Source organism: Aythya ferina (genome assembly GCF_964211825.1).
Source record: "Aythya ferina genome assembly, chromosome: 15".
Classification (NCBI taxonomy): Eukaryota; Metazoa; Chordata; class Aves; order Anseriformes; family Anatidae; genus Aythya; species Aythya ferina.
Window position 1 is genome coordinate 10,724,291 of NC_140314.1, and position 14,612 is coordinate 10,738,902.

At 41.7% G+C, this 14,612-nt stretch overlaps 2 protein-coding genes across 4 annotated transcripts in view; one reads left to right on the forward strand and one right to left on the reverse strand.

The window, feature by feature from the left end:
• LOC311445215 (uncharacterized protein) overlaps positions 1-14,612 on the reverse strand; it is a 71,616-nt gene that overhangs the window by 42,929 nt on the left and 14,075 nt on the right. Inside the window, exons 2-4 of the mRNA XM_084537075.1 lie at positions 11,081-11,251; positions 4,782-4,941; positions 3,973-4,123 (exon numbers count right to left, since the gene is read on the reverse strand). Of these exons, the coding sequence (XP_084393201.1) occupies positions 4,109-4,123; positions 4,782-4,941; positions 11,081-11,247 (342 nt within the window). The 5' untranslated portion in view covers positions 11,248-11,251 and the 3' untranslated portion in view covers positions 3,973-4,108. The remainder of the gene's footprint in view (positions 1-3,972; positions 4,124-4,781; positions 4,942-11,080; positions 11,252-14,612) is intronic.
• The window catches only part of GSG1L (GSG1 like), a 62,961-nt gene that overhangs the window by 9,183 nt on the left and 39,166 nt on the right, over positions 1-14,612 (forward strand). For 2 of the 3 annotated variants that reach the window (XM_084537070.1, XM_084537072.1), the window contains exon 2: positions 11,650-11,697. The exons of the other annotated variant lie outside the window; for it this stretch is intronic. In XM_084537070.1, coding sequence (XP_084393196.1) covers positions 11,650-11,697 — 48 coding nt within the window. The remainder of the gene's footprint in view (positions 1-11,649; positions 11,698-14,612) is intronic. 3 annotated transcript variants of the gene reach the window in all.

The window sequence follows — 14,612 nt, forward strand, 5'->3', positions numbered from 1 at the left end:
AGACCCATCTCCACTTCTGCATTAACTGGAATGACACCTTGAAAGAGATGAGTTTCTTACAGCTATTGAGACTCAAAGCAAGGTGCAGAGTTTCTGACCACAAAGCTGAACACAGAATAAGCACAGTGTGACAGATTGCCACCTGTGGGATGAACAGGCAAAAACTCTCTTTTTACCATTGTGAGGTTTGAAATGCTTAACGTAAGTCAGTACTCTGCCTGATTTAATCTTTTCTAGTATAAAGTCAGGTCTAATTTGACATCAGAATCATTGAAAGCCTCTCAGCACCATTGGTTCCTTGGTTCTCCCAATCACTTAGAAATCTAAACTGTTTTCCAGCTCCCCAAAGGTACACACATCTATGTGTATGTACATGAAGGGCCACTCAATCCATCAGGCCTTACTAAGGTAATCAGATGTGTCTTGTGACTTGGATGTGTTTCAGTTAGACATGATTTGAGAGTAGCCTGTGGATACGTTTGCTTTCAGATACTGTGAAAGATTTTCACACTACTTAGAGTTCCAGTGCAGAAAATAGAGTTGCCATGGCACATAGTCTGACTTAGCAAAGCCAAAGCCAGACTGGTTCATTCCCTGCTCTGCCTGCACCACAGTTACCTACTGCTGCAGGGAAGCAAAGGGGAAACTCTGGAATGAGGATTTTGCCTCTCTAATAAGATTATTAACATTTCTTTATGACTATGTGAATTGAGGAAAAATGCATGACCAAAATGAAAAAGTGGAAAGCTTAAAGAAGTAGTCTACCACTGTAAAAGATAGAAACTTCTAAGAGTTCAAGTTTGCTAAAAGAATTGGAGAGAAACAAGAACTTGGAAGTTGGAAGCGAGAGAACTGTTGATGGGCAGCAGCTATGAATGACAGCCTTCAGAGTGACAGAAAACAATTATTTTCATAGTTCAATACATATTTAACTGTAACTGTAACAATTGATGTATTTCCCAGAAGAAGATACTGTTCCAGCAAGATGAACAGAGTCAACTGTAAAACGTTGATTTTGCAGATTAAGACTTGATTCTTCATTAGAAAAAAAAAATTAAATCAATTACGTGCTTTGTCTGGTATCAGTTTAATCAAAACTGGAACATTTCACTTGTTAATTAACCTGATACAGCTTAGTTTGAATGAGCTCATTAACCTGTATTTTCTCTAATGTAGTATTTTATTTCAATGAAGTTGTGTTTCAATCCTCATCCTCTTCTAGGTTGGGGCCCCTGGAGGGTTTTATCATTTTGTAGACAAATACAATGATTTTGCTCTCAGTAGATGATGTGGAATCTCATTAGAATCACATGATTCCAGATATAGTTGGAGAGATAAAGAATTGTAAGGGCCTATTGGGGAAAAAAAGGGGACCTTGTCATTCATAGGCTGGGAGCCAATGTTGCTAAAAGGGAATGCTGTTTAAATTAAATTTAATCATTTAACGGAACTGTACTTTTGAACTCATGAAATTTTATGCAGAGTAAGTGAATACAGACAGCTTTTTCTTTTCTTTTTTTCCAAGATGAAAAGCAGAGTTATAATAGAGATCCTCTTTTCAGTCAGAACTACCACATTTCTTCTAAGTTACATTGCTTACCTAGAATATTTTAAAACAGTGCAGTTGGAAGACGTACCAGCTAGGATTTTTCAGAGTTAGTTTTTATTTTTCTGCCCTGGATATTAATGAGGCATTTATCATTGGCTCAGACAGGAAAGAATTCAGGAACATAGGATCAATAAATATGATACAGGACATCAGCTTCTGGACCTTGCTATGGCAACAGTTGTTATGAACTTAGAATATTGTCTTAAAGCCTATGCTTTCCATGTGTTTTCTGCCCTCTTCCTGATTTCCAGCCCAAACCACCAGCTTGGTCTGGACAAGTCCAGCCATTGTGATGCAGTGTGGTGTCCTGAAGACAGAGAAACTGTTCCAGGTGCGGGTGAGAAATCTGAATTCTCCAGCTACAGAGTGGGAAAGGAGTGAACAAGCCATACATTTTAGGCAATGGGTGGAAGAAACAGTAGAATACACATTGGTCTCAGGAAGACTCAAAGTCAGCATTAACATTGGTCTTGGAAGTACATCTGTGTGCTATAGTTTAGACCCAATCTATGTGCACCTCAACCTGCCTTTCCAGATGTCCTATATAGCTCTGCAATTACTCTCTAGTGACCACCACTTCCCCATAAAAGGATGTCAGCCTGCACCCACTTAGGAAGTTGCAGCTAGGCGTATTTGACCTGTTGCAATGCAGTTTCATTGTCAATGACAAGATGTGCATAGCATAAAGGGAAAGGTAGCTCATGGCCCTGAAGCTGATATCCTGTGCAGTCCTGACAGCTCTATGGGACTCTGTCTTAATTTTCTGGCAGGTTTGAATTCTGGGGATTTGGAATAGCCACTTCTCTTTCTTAGCTTTTGCTTTCAAATTATTGTTCAGGCTAGGGAAGTGCAGATGCCCGAGGAAGGTATGAGGAGGCAGCATTTGCTTCCAATACAGTCAGAAGCAGCTCAGCAATCTGAAGTGTGTGTGACACACTGAAGTAAGAGTCTTCAGTGGAGAAGGTATGGGAGCAGCTCTGCTAGGTCCAAGTACTGTGGACAGGGAGCTGTCTGGAAGACTGGCCTGCCAGTGCCACTGTATGGCCCTGTGTCTGCACAGGAGGGTTCAGTGGTGTTTTTAGTGACTTATTTGAGGTGCCAGGACAGGCAGGTGACCCCTTCATCACTTCTCGACAGCGTCCTGCAGTGCCTACTTCCCATCCCTGCAGCATTCTCACTCTTTACCAGCTCATTTACCCTCTCCAAAATGCAACACTGCCAAAAAAATGCCTCATACTTCTTTTTTCCTGAAATGATTTTTCAGACATGAGACCATTTTAGTGACAAGCATGTGCCATAAGCTTGGGAGGGCTGGAAGCCCTGGGCTTCTGACCATGTTATGAGCAGGAGGAGAAGCACTATGTAAGAAGTATGGGCCTCAGTGACACTGCAAGTGATATAGTGGGATCATCTTATGCTGCCACAACTTTCTTTCCCATTCCCATGGCCTGACACTCCTCTGAGAGATATACTTCTTCCCATACACTGCTTCCTAGGAATGCACAGAAACCCAAAGCCAAGCTTTCTTCAGAAGAAACCACAGAAGAGCTGGAAAATATTTGACTTCTGTGCTGCAGGTGCTTGCACGGCTGCAGAGCCATGAAATGGGATGAGTTTCAGCAAGCCTGTCTGAGGAAACGTTATGTGTGCTCCTGGTAATGGAAGCTGAACCCGGGGGACTTCCAGACCCAGGGGATTTCTCCTCTCTTGCCTGTTTGCTGCTCCTTTCCTTTGTAGTTCAGGCTGTGTAGGTACTCAAGATGCAGATGCACATGTGCATACAGAGAGACGTGTGTTTGACTCTTACATGGCTGGCCATACAGAGACGTGCCTTTACAGCACCCACAGGACCACCAACAGCACTCCCATCAGGTAGCCCTCACCTCTTCCTCCTCTCTGACTGAGCAGGTTCCAAGATCACTAGTGAAGCAGTACCCACTCCTTTCCTCTGTAGATGCACAAGCACATCATACTCACGGTCCCTCAAATATTATCATGGGCTGTAGGGCTATGACCTGTACCAAGAACTCATGGCTGTTAACCCAGCCACCAGCTGGGAGTGTGGGTCTTTCCAGATATGTCTCCTCCTCCTCTGTCTAGTTCAGTTTGAAAATCCCTAGTAAATTACAAATGCACACACACACATGTATGCAGGATTAAGTTACATCAATCAACTAGGGAAAAACATAGACAAAAGTCAGTATTTCCAGTTGCTGGTACCTATAGGCCACTACGACCTATGCCCCATTCTCAGGAAGCCCAGCAGAGATGCAACTGAACTTGTGCAGAGCCAGCATGCTTAGGAAGGAATGCATTTGCCAGGGCTTGCATAGATGACATCACAGGTGATGTTTTTACCTTACCCTTGGGAAGCCATGGAAGAAGCTGGTACCACAGGTGTGCTTCAGTTCAGCTGTTCAGTCCTCTCTCCTCAGCTTCCAGCAGTTGAGCTCCAGAGAGCTTCACATACATGGCACGGCAGACAGTGTTCAAGCCAGGTCACACCTCTTCTTTCTACATAAGTTAGTTATGTACAGGAGAGATCACTCCTTGGCTCTCTCCTCTGTCAGAGTCACTGAGACAACTGGGTGAGGGCAGGTCTATCAAGAGGAGGAATCTTAGACACTGTTCTTGTTGCATCCCTAAATGCTCCCTTTTTTGTATTCTCTAAAGACTCTCCCAGAGCCTGGTTATGAGAAGATGCATCTGGAAAAGGGCAGCACAGCAGGATAAACTCTGCCAAGTCTAAAATTAAGCTAAAGAGGGCTTAAGAGATCAGTTATACAAGATATCCAAAAATAACTTAGAATAAATCCTAAGAGGAACAGTGAAAGCACTACTGATAACTTCAGTTCTCAGTGAGATGCATGTCTGCACACTCAAGTACGAATGAGCTCTGAGAACAACACCAGTGGTTACCACTGAAAATGGAGGAGGGGTTCCTGTGCTCCAGTGACAGGAGAAACAAAAGGAAGTGTTCTTCATCAGGAGCTGTTTGTGTAGTTCTCAGCACAAGCTTTAGCACTAAGCCCAGCACAATCTGGAAGACAGCAGTTGAGCATGAGGCAACCTTGCTCTCCTTGTCCTGCAGACTACATTTAGAGGAAAACACAATTGTACCACTAGCTTCCTCAGTACCCAGAGATACCAAAAAGTATTGTCATTATCTTACCATGTATCTAAAAGGCGTCATGTGTCTCCAGCTCTCAGAGTGTTCTGTTTTCTTTCTGTAGTAGGAAATGCCATTCCCCCTTGGCTGTCTGGGGCAAACTTGCTGGAGAGTTGGGTAGCTGTTAAAGGTTTCCAGTAATAGGGCTTCAGATTCACTGCAGCTGGGGAGACATGACTCAGTAAAGTCAGGTTCAGATAAAATTGAGATAAAAATAATAGCTTACATCTGAAAAGAAATAAACAAACAAACAAAAACAAAAAAAATGCAGGTCCATATGTATAGCATGAAAAATCCTGCTTAATCTGCTTATATCGTGTTCAAATTTAAAGGTCATTCTCCTTATATTACTTTGCTTTGATGGAATTTTTTTTTACTTTGCTTTGTCAGGAATACATTCCTGACAGACATCGTGTCCTATGATGTAGTCTCTGGATGAAAATGATTCCTACTTACAGCACAGTATCTTTTTATAGTCCACCTACTTGTCTGGACTTCTTGGTCAGGGGCCTAAAGTTCACTAGGTGTGAAAAGAAATTGAGGGAGCTGGGCTTATTCATGTCCCTACAAGTATAGGAAGTATTGCTACAAAGATGCCAGAGCAGCTAGAGGAGTTCAGGTTGGACATTAAGGAGCACTTCTCTAGAAGGGTGGTGCAGCCCTGGGACCACAGCCTTGGAGAACCTCCATCCTTGGAGCCACTAGAGATGAGGTATCTTCATTGCTGAGGTATTTCAGGATTTGGCTGGGCAGAGTCACAGGCAACCTGATCAGGTGTTCACGACAGTCCTACTCTGAACACAAAGCTGGACAAGAGGCCTGCAGGGTCCTGTCAACACGGTGCTAGTGGGCTGTTAGGATTTCTGTGATCCACCAAGTATCTTTCAGTCTGTCGGTTCCAAAACTTACTCTTCTGTCATTCCTTCTGCTCAGGTGTGGACAGCCCAGTCTCCTGGGAAATAGAGATTTCACTTTGATAAGCTGTGTTTCCTTTTCTTGACTGTCCTCTTAACACCTGGATTGACAGAGTCCTTCCCTCTGCCCTGGTGATATTGAAATGTTTCTTTCAGGGTCACATGAACCTTTTATTTTATAGTAATTTACACATAGACAAAGACTACAGATTATGTACACAGCACGTTTTAGCATATTTAGCACAGGTTTACAGCAGCAAAAAGTAAATAAAAGTAGCAGTATTAGCATTATAATAACAGATAACTATTTCATCACAGTCATCATTTGAATAATTTCTTATATGTCAGTCCTGCTGACAAAGACATCAGAAGAATTAACATTTTATAGTGGTTTGTATGTATAATTGCTACTCAGAAAAAAAAAATATTGCACACTAACTTCAATATCACTACAGCATTTCACTTCTTATTCTTTTTTAATGGCTCACATTTCCTAAATTAGTCATTTGTCTGTGCAACTAAAAGTGTTGAAAAGTAATAAAAACTTTAGCTGTCTTTGCATCAATTGAAGTCTTAAAGGGCAGAATGGATTCTTCTCCATTACCTCCAGCAGGCATGCCATGCTTTGATTCCTTGAGGCAGGGCAGACAGGGTATGGGGCAACTTGTAATATATTGAAAGAAAAACATTCATTGGATGGATGCATCTAAGCAGAGGATTTATTTTATAATTTCTGTGATTGCCTGAAGAAGAAAAAGAAAGGTCAAAACATCCATCTTTAAGATACATTACCTTCTCAGAAGCAATATGCTTCTCAAGAGTTCCTGCAGAAACTGAGGTAGAGTCCTACACAGAGAAACTGTAATTTACAATGATAAACGGATAGAACAGCCACAAGGCAGAGGGAGTGACGTGGGGCTGTGTGGTGGTCATGGCAATGAATTTGTCTGCTTTTTTAACAATGGGTTTAAAAAGGTCTGAAAATACTATGCAGTTTTTTAGCTTGCTTTGTGCTTCATGTTTTGTCTGTCATAGTCACAGTGTCATATCTAAATTAGGGCCTGATTCATGCCTTCTGGAAAACTGGGGTGAGTGAGGCTTAGACATCTGGAACAAAGTAGTCAGAGTTAGACAAATGCCTTTGTTTGGTCCCCCCCCAGAAAGATGATGTCTATCTCTCCAGTGAACTAGTACTAAATGTCAGGTTCTTGTGGAAAACGACTTTTTTGCTTTCTGCTGTAGCATCAAGTGCCCAGCTGGTGTTCCAAGCTGATTCTCAAAGTCTTTAATGATAACCTTTCCAAAATAATCATCTGACAGCGTGAATCCAGTATTCTCTACAAGCGGGACCAGAATGATTTTTGTTCTGCTTAGCTTGTTCCCTGAGAACATGCTTCCATGGGTTGGCTTATAAAATAAAGTCAACTATTCTCTGCTCATTCACATTCTTCCTTGCATGAGGAGTACAGTGTTTGGGGCACTGAGAAAGTGCAGCCAGAATTTGAATGTTATGCCTTGTACAAGAAAGCCAACTGAATGCCTCCTTAAGGGCCCTCAAGTTGGTCCCTCAGGTTTGTTGCAATCAAATCCATTAACATTCTTTGAAGTGAAGTACAGAAAAGTTGTCCAAATGAACTAAAATTTTGAAGAACTTTCTCTATCCTTGAGCCATTACATAGGATTTCGGCAAAAGTTAGATTAGACAAGACCTCATTCCTCACTTTTCACTCTCAAACCACAGAAGTTACCTCTGTCCCAATGACATCCCCACCAGGAATATAATTAATACACTGTCTTTGCCTTTGGAGTCTCTCTTGCCTTGTATGCTCAGGTCGTGTTCAAGTAATGCCACCGTCCTCTCTAAAACATGTACAGATGCCAGCCAGTCAGCCATCCCTAACTTTCAGCTGTGTCTTGGTTGGAACTATCCAGGATTGCTGTAATTATAAGTTTTCATATTCTTCTGTAGCTCGTGCACATGTTGCTGCAACATCCTCCCCACCCACAAACTCCACTGCATGTCCCTCTCAGCTCAGACCAATTAGCAGAAGCTTCTCAGTTCTGTTTGTTGTCAGCTCCCTTTTGATTCCACATCTGTGTCTACATTTTGCTTCATTGATTCCATGAACAATTTCATCCTCAATGTGTGATTTACCCACTGCTCCTCTGCAGATTAGTCCCTTTCCATGTTTACCTTGACCATTTTCTCAACAACCAGGATGCTTATAGCAAAATTCTGAGGGCAGAAAAACAACTTGTTATTCACTTTCCAGTTTCTCTCTGTCTATCTTTCACATGCACTACAGAGGATTAAACTAAATTCCTTCCTGAAAGCTTCACATATAGCTGAATACCTTTCACCTCCTTCTCTCTTTTGTCCTCTGGCTTGCAAGCTGCCCCAGGCTCCTTCTGCATTAAAAAAATAAATGTTTTCCATTCTGCAGGCACTATGAAAACCATAGATGGTAACAATTTAATGATTTGTCTATTTAGAGTTCCTTCTACTCTAAGCTTAAAATAGGTTAATAAAAATAATTTGCAAATCTTTTATAGAAACAAATCAGGAAAGTCTCCTCGAGACTCCAGAGAATGTAGTCCAAGACCTCCTGTTAAACCAAGTCCTTCTAAGGAAAATTTCTCTGTAATCCACAGTCAAGAGTCATTTATTATGATATAGAGGAGTTCTTCATTCTGGTGAAGGCTAGTGGACAGTAAAAGTCTTTTGCAATCTCTAAAATACTTGCCGCTGGTTTCTCAGAAGATACGCTGTACTAGCCAAAAACATGCCTCCTCTTCCATCATCTATAGAATTCACTCTCTAAAGTTTCTTGCATCTTCAGGTTTTTTTCCAAAGACTGCCACATTTAATTTTTTTTCCTAAGAAATTACCAACACATTAAAACCTGTCAGAAAATTTGGAATTTTTCTTTCCTTTTTTTTTAAAAAAAAACCTCAAGACACGGCTGGCATAGGCAAACTGGTCCAACAAGAAGACACCAAGTCACCTGGAACATTAAGTTTTCAAGACACACAGTTAAGGTTTCCTGAGCCAAGGACTTAGATTACATTTGGACTATTAAGAGTCATCCTATCTAAGGCAAGGATAGCAATGTACTCAGAAGAATAGATGCATGCTAGATGTAACTCAATGTACGCTGGAATACATCTGGGCTAATTGACCTAAAGTAAGACTTCGTTGGCTCTGCTGCCACCCCATCATTATTACCCAGAGGAGTGTTGGTGCCAGCTGCCTGTTATTGCTACTTGCAGGTGGTGCTGCCAAACAGGTACACTTTTGCGTGGACCATTATGCTCCCTGTTTTAAAGTGGTCCATTGCATTTTGTTGTTGTTGTGAGATACTGGAGTTGAGTATTATCAGGAGTGATCTGCGTTTAAGTCTGAGAATAGCTTCTTGAAACAGAAGTAGCTTCACCCAAGCTGGGGAGCTCTGATGCAGCTGCTGGCCTGAGACATTTGGGTGTTGCAGGAAATGTTCTGCACTGGATAATGGAGAGTCAAACCTCCATTTAAGGTACTGAAAATTCCCTCATGCTACCTAGGACATGACAATTTGGGACCTCTGCATTACAAAGATGTTTTAGTCTAGCCTTGAGAGCTGCTGTTCTTTGCAAATGATGGTTTTCATCACATTTTCCTTTCTTAGATAAAACCTGTTCAAGGGAAACTAAGTAATTCCCATAAATATCAATGTTTGTCTTCTACAAAATGTAGCAGAGTGGATAACAATCAGACACTTGGGATGAGTGACAAGAAAAAGGAGCTCATGTTTCCCATTTTCTGTTTTTTAACTATGCAGGTTGGGAGAACTCTGAGGTTTAGGTAATTAATGAAAGGACAAAGTGAGAAAGGTTCATTCTTCTGTTTCAAATAACTTACTGAAATCTTTAGTAACCTTATTCTCATGACACCACTGAACTGGTTTGTCATGATTTCATTTTTTAAATTTTGCTTTCCTAGGAGGTTTATCCATTCTCACCTTTGGATCTACCCTAGTCTTCCTCCCCCTTCTCTCAATTTTCCTTGCACTGAGTCTTTTGAGGATCAACTGCATCCTTATCCCAGCGTAAGAAACAAAGCTCCTTCTTTCCTCTCTGTACTGATGACTCAGACACCCATCCACACTCTGAACCCTTCTCCCACCCAATATGCAGCTTCCTGTCATCTCCTTGTGGCCATGCAGTGAACAGAAGGAAGAACGAGGTAGCTCTAAACTGTCAGAGATCTCTTTTTCTAGTCACTGAGAACAACTTACCATTCTTTTCACTCACCCCTATGGCATAGGCAGGAAGTTGATTTTTGGCTGTTCTCATTACTCAATGTCCCTAATTCCTGCACTTCATGCAGATTTAATTCTTTAGGGTAATTGTCCCTGCTCTGTAGCCATCAGAATTACAAGAAAAAAATGGGAAAATCACTTTCTGAGTTTGCAACCCCTAACATGTCACTTATCTGCTACTTCTCATTATTCTTCCGTCCTCTTATCCTTTATTTTTCTCTGCTAAAGTGCCTACCAAGATCTAATCAACAGCAGCCTACCTGAGTTGTTATATAAGCTGTTACCCTTGTGCTCAGTCATCTTGGTGTACACTCATTCTGTCCCCAGTATCCTCTTGTTTTATGCCTTTTCTTTCTTGTGCACTGTGGGACTGACAGGGTGGCTGCACAGTACATCACCACTATTCATGTTATTATGGACAGTTGCAAGCACAAAGGGGCCCTGATCACTGGTGCAGTTATTGCATGTCTATGCCTGTCTCTGACAAGATGGAGGAAAAATTTAGAGTAATTAGCATTCTCTCTCCTATCGTCAAGTCCTTCAGCTACTTTTTCTTACTCTTTAGGCAAATTTCCTGCAATTTAGGCAAATCCAAATTCTGTAATTACCATACATGTTGCATGAACAAGTGTAGCAGTGTGCTGCTGAATGAGCTTTGGTGGGATCACTGGGATGAGCATCCTGATCAGTTTGCTCCTAGACAGGGCTGCCATTCACTGCCAGGGGCTTACCAGCAGGATGTGCTGGGGAAGGTGGACACATGCTTCTGTAGCACACGTTGGTCTCCTTGTGCACTTTGGCAGTATACTGAGGTAAGGCAGCCAATATTCTAGGGCAGACCTGGCAAGTCCTCACTGCGCTACTCCTTTTCCCTGTTTTGCATGAGTTTTTTAGCTCCCTTGTACATGATAAGTACTTTCAGGGAGGGGCAAGAAAGGGAAATGCTTTGTTGTTTTTTTTTGGTTTGGTTTGGATTTCTTCTGTGTATTGTTTTCATAACAGGTGTTTACTTTTTTCCCTTTTTCAATGTATTTCCTATCAGTATTACAACTGTACTTCAGGGTTGTGGGGGCAGCTTGCCAGCACTTACCAGAATTCTGCAGTCAGAAGTATTTTCGTCACACTGGCATATAAACATGCTGTGAGCAAATCTGTCAGAGTAGCTCGAGAGGGACTCTGAGAACTGAGACATCTGTGCGCGTGGCAGTGCTTCCTGTCTCCAGGAGTTTTGGCCATCCTCTGGTGAGGTACAGACATTGCACTGAAGATGAGAAGAAAGGGAGCAAACATATTGGTGAATTAGGCCTTTGTCCTCCCAGTGCTACCCCACCACAGTGCCTCTCCATCTAGAGTTCAGAACTGTTTTAGCCCTTAGCAAAGAGCATCACAGACCCAACAGGGACCTAATCATGTGAGAGGAAATTTTTCTTTGCTAATTTTATTTTGTACTCCTGACCAAAGGACTGTGAATATGGCCTTGTGAGGATAATGTGTTTTGTCCAGGATGGAGGCCCAGTGAATGTCTGCTCTGTGTGTGAGACAACATAGTGGTCCTGTAGAGTCTCAGGTGGGAGTGATGGCAGAAACAGCAGTCAGAAAGAGGAAGCAGAGCAAAACCAATCAAATTATGTCTCCTAAAATAATCCTTTTCTTTTAAAGGTGAAAAATGTCGAAGTTTTATTGACCTTGCTCCGGCTTCTGAAAAAGGTAAGACAATACGGTCAAGGCTTCTTCCCATTTTACAAATTGCATCAGTACTGTTTCTTGTCATACTTCAGTGCCAGGGGAAACATTACTTCCTAAGTACACAGGAACTTACATGTCATCCAGATTAGATGCAGCCAAGGGTTTAAGACAGATGTTTACTTAGTTTATGCAGACCTGTCGTTTCTCTGACGCATTTTTTCTTCATTTAGCTGCTTGGTTTTTGTTTTCTTTTTTTTCAAGTAAATGAAGATTTATATTGTAATAAAGACATCTACCTACTTCTTGTACCAATGAAGGTCACAATACATAGTTTCCTTAGGCCATGAAGACATTTATAGTCAGAAAACTGCAGTCACATTTATTTTCAGATACCAAATGGCACTTTGCGAGAGGAGATCATGTATCTTCTTGTTTATTTGACCTACCCTCAAAAAAAAAAGAAAAAAAAAAAAGCAACTGTACAGAAAGGACAGGCTGCAAAGCTTTTCTTTACCTCATAATAGAGGTGAAAATTCTCTACAGCAATTTAAGCCATATTTCCTAAAAGTGTTTATGAGCAAAATAATAATAATAACAAATGAGTAGAGTTCAATTAACCAACAAATTGGGCAGCTGAGCACCCAGTTCTGCATCCCACTTCCTGCTCAAGACAGAGCACTCTGCCCATAATTGAACAGGTGCACAAGCCCTGTACCGTCCTTCACACTGATGAGATTCTGGAGAATCCAAGGGGCAGGTGAAAACTCATGTCTGTATGAAGAAATGACACAACTTGTTAGATCACTTGAGACGATCACAAAACCTTTTGTGCATATGGTATGTTCATCAGGTTTGACAGAGGCAGAAAGCGGCATAAAGAAAAATTGTTCTTAGTCTAAATTATTGATCAGCTGGACAACTTGAAAGAGAAGAGTAATTACTATTAATAGTGGGTTATATCAGTGAGAGAAATAGTAACAGTCTCTGTGAAGTTTCTTGTAAGTATACTTGAATATATTATACAGATAATGGAAACCCAATTCTGGGTTTACTACCATTAATGGACTGTGAGCTAAATCTTACACACGGCAATGGGACCTTGGGCATAACAAGTCACATGAAACCACTAGCTCAATGTTAAGTATAGGTCAGAAAGCAACTGTCTTTTAGGAATCATTAGGAAAGGGCTGAGAACAGAGCAGAGAATATCCCATCACATGATGACTGTACACATTCAAGAATTGCTCTCTCTATAAAATATAGCATAGTATTTTGTCCTTTTTAGTCCAGTTCACAGAATGGCAGCAAGAATACTCAGAGTTCTAGAAGGTTCTGTACAAGAAGGAGACTAAGAGTCTTCATCCTGAAGGAGAGAAATGTGAAAGGAGACAGAATGGACATTTATAAAAACATAAGAGGAACGGAAAAGGCAACAAGACCTAGTGTACATTGCATGACACTGTCAGGAGACAGACTCAAAACATGCAGAATGTGTCTGTTATAAAGGCAGTGGGATGGTTTTGTGCTTTATCCATTTTTCTGTGCAAGTTCATTATGGTTCATAATGCTGGGTTGCGTCACCCACACACTTTCCAAAACAGCACTTAGTACTGTAAGTATTTTTTGGTGTTGCTAAACACTGTCAGCATTTTTTTTTTTCCAGTAGCGCTTTTAGAGTTGCTGCATGGTGTCAGTGTATATTTCTAGACTATTCTATTTTTCCTTTTTGAAGAAGTTAAGTTCATTTGGTATAGTTCTAGTGAAGAAAATTACTTCTATTTTTGAAGTCTATCCATGCAGTTGTATGGCATATTCACAGAAAGAGGGGAATGCTCAGCTGGAGATACAAAATACTGACTACCTGACTTACAAGCAGAAACAGGATAAACTCTGCAATTGTAGACCAAACTGACTCTGAAACATAGTCAATCTGAATTCTTCACCATCAGTCTTGTATTGTCCAGAGATCCTTACATAACATGAAAATTGTATCAATGATGCCCAACTTATCATAGAATCATAGAATCACAGAATCATTAAGGTTAGAAAAGACCTCCAAGATCATCTGGTCCAACCATCCCCCTACCACCAATGCCACCCACTAAACCATGTCCCTAAGCACCACATCCAACTTTTCCTTAAACACCCCCAGGGACAGTGACTCCTGAACCTTCCTGGACAACCCGTTTCCAATGCCTAACCACTCTTTCTGAGAAGAAATTTCTCCTAATTTCCAACCTAAACCTTCCCTGCCGCATTCTGTCTTGTCCTATCTCTAGTTATGTGTGAGAAGAGGCCAACACCTTCCAGGTAGTTGGAGAGAGCAATAAAGTGTCCCCTGAGCCTCCTCTTCTCCAGACTAAACAGTCCCAGTTCCCTTAGCTGCTCCTGACAGGATTTGTGTTCCAGGGCCTTCAGCAGCTTCGTAGCCCTTCTCTGTATATGGCTGCAGGGCCTCAATGTCCTTCTTGTACTAAGGGGCCCAAAACTGAACACAGCACTCGAGATGCAGCCTCACCAGAGCAGAGTACAGGGGGATGATCACCTCCCTCGTCCTGCTGGCTACACTATTCCTGATACAAGCCAGGATGCCGTTGGCCTTGGCCACCTGGGCACACTGCTGGCTTACATGTATGTTCAGGTGAGCATTGACCAACACCCCCAGTTCCTTTTCCTCTGCACAGCTTTCCAGCCACTCTCCCCCAAGCCTGTAGCATTGTATGGTGGTTTTTTTTGTGACAAAAGTGCAGGACCCAGCACTTAACCATGTTGAGCATCATCCCATTGGCCACATCCACCATCCATCTAACCTGTCCAGGTCCCTCTGCAGGGCCTTCCTGCTCTCCAGCAGAAACTTCGCTGCAGTATTCTTTAACTTCCTGACTTACTCTGTTCTTTTCTAATTAGAAACAACTTCCTAATTCTTTAATTTCTTC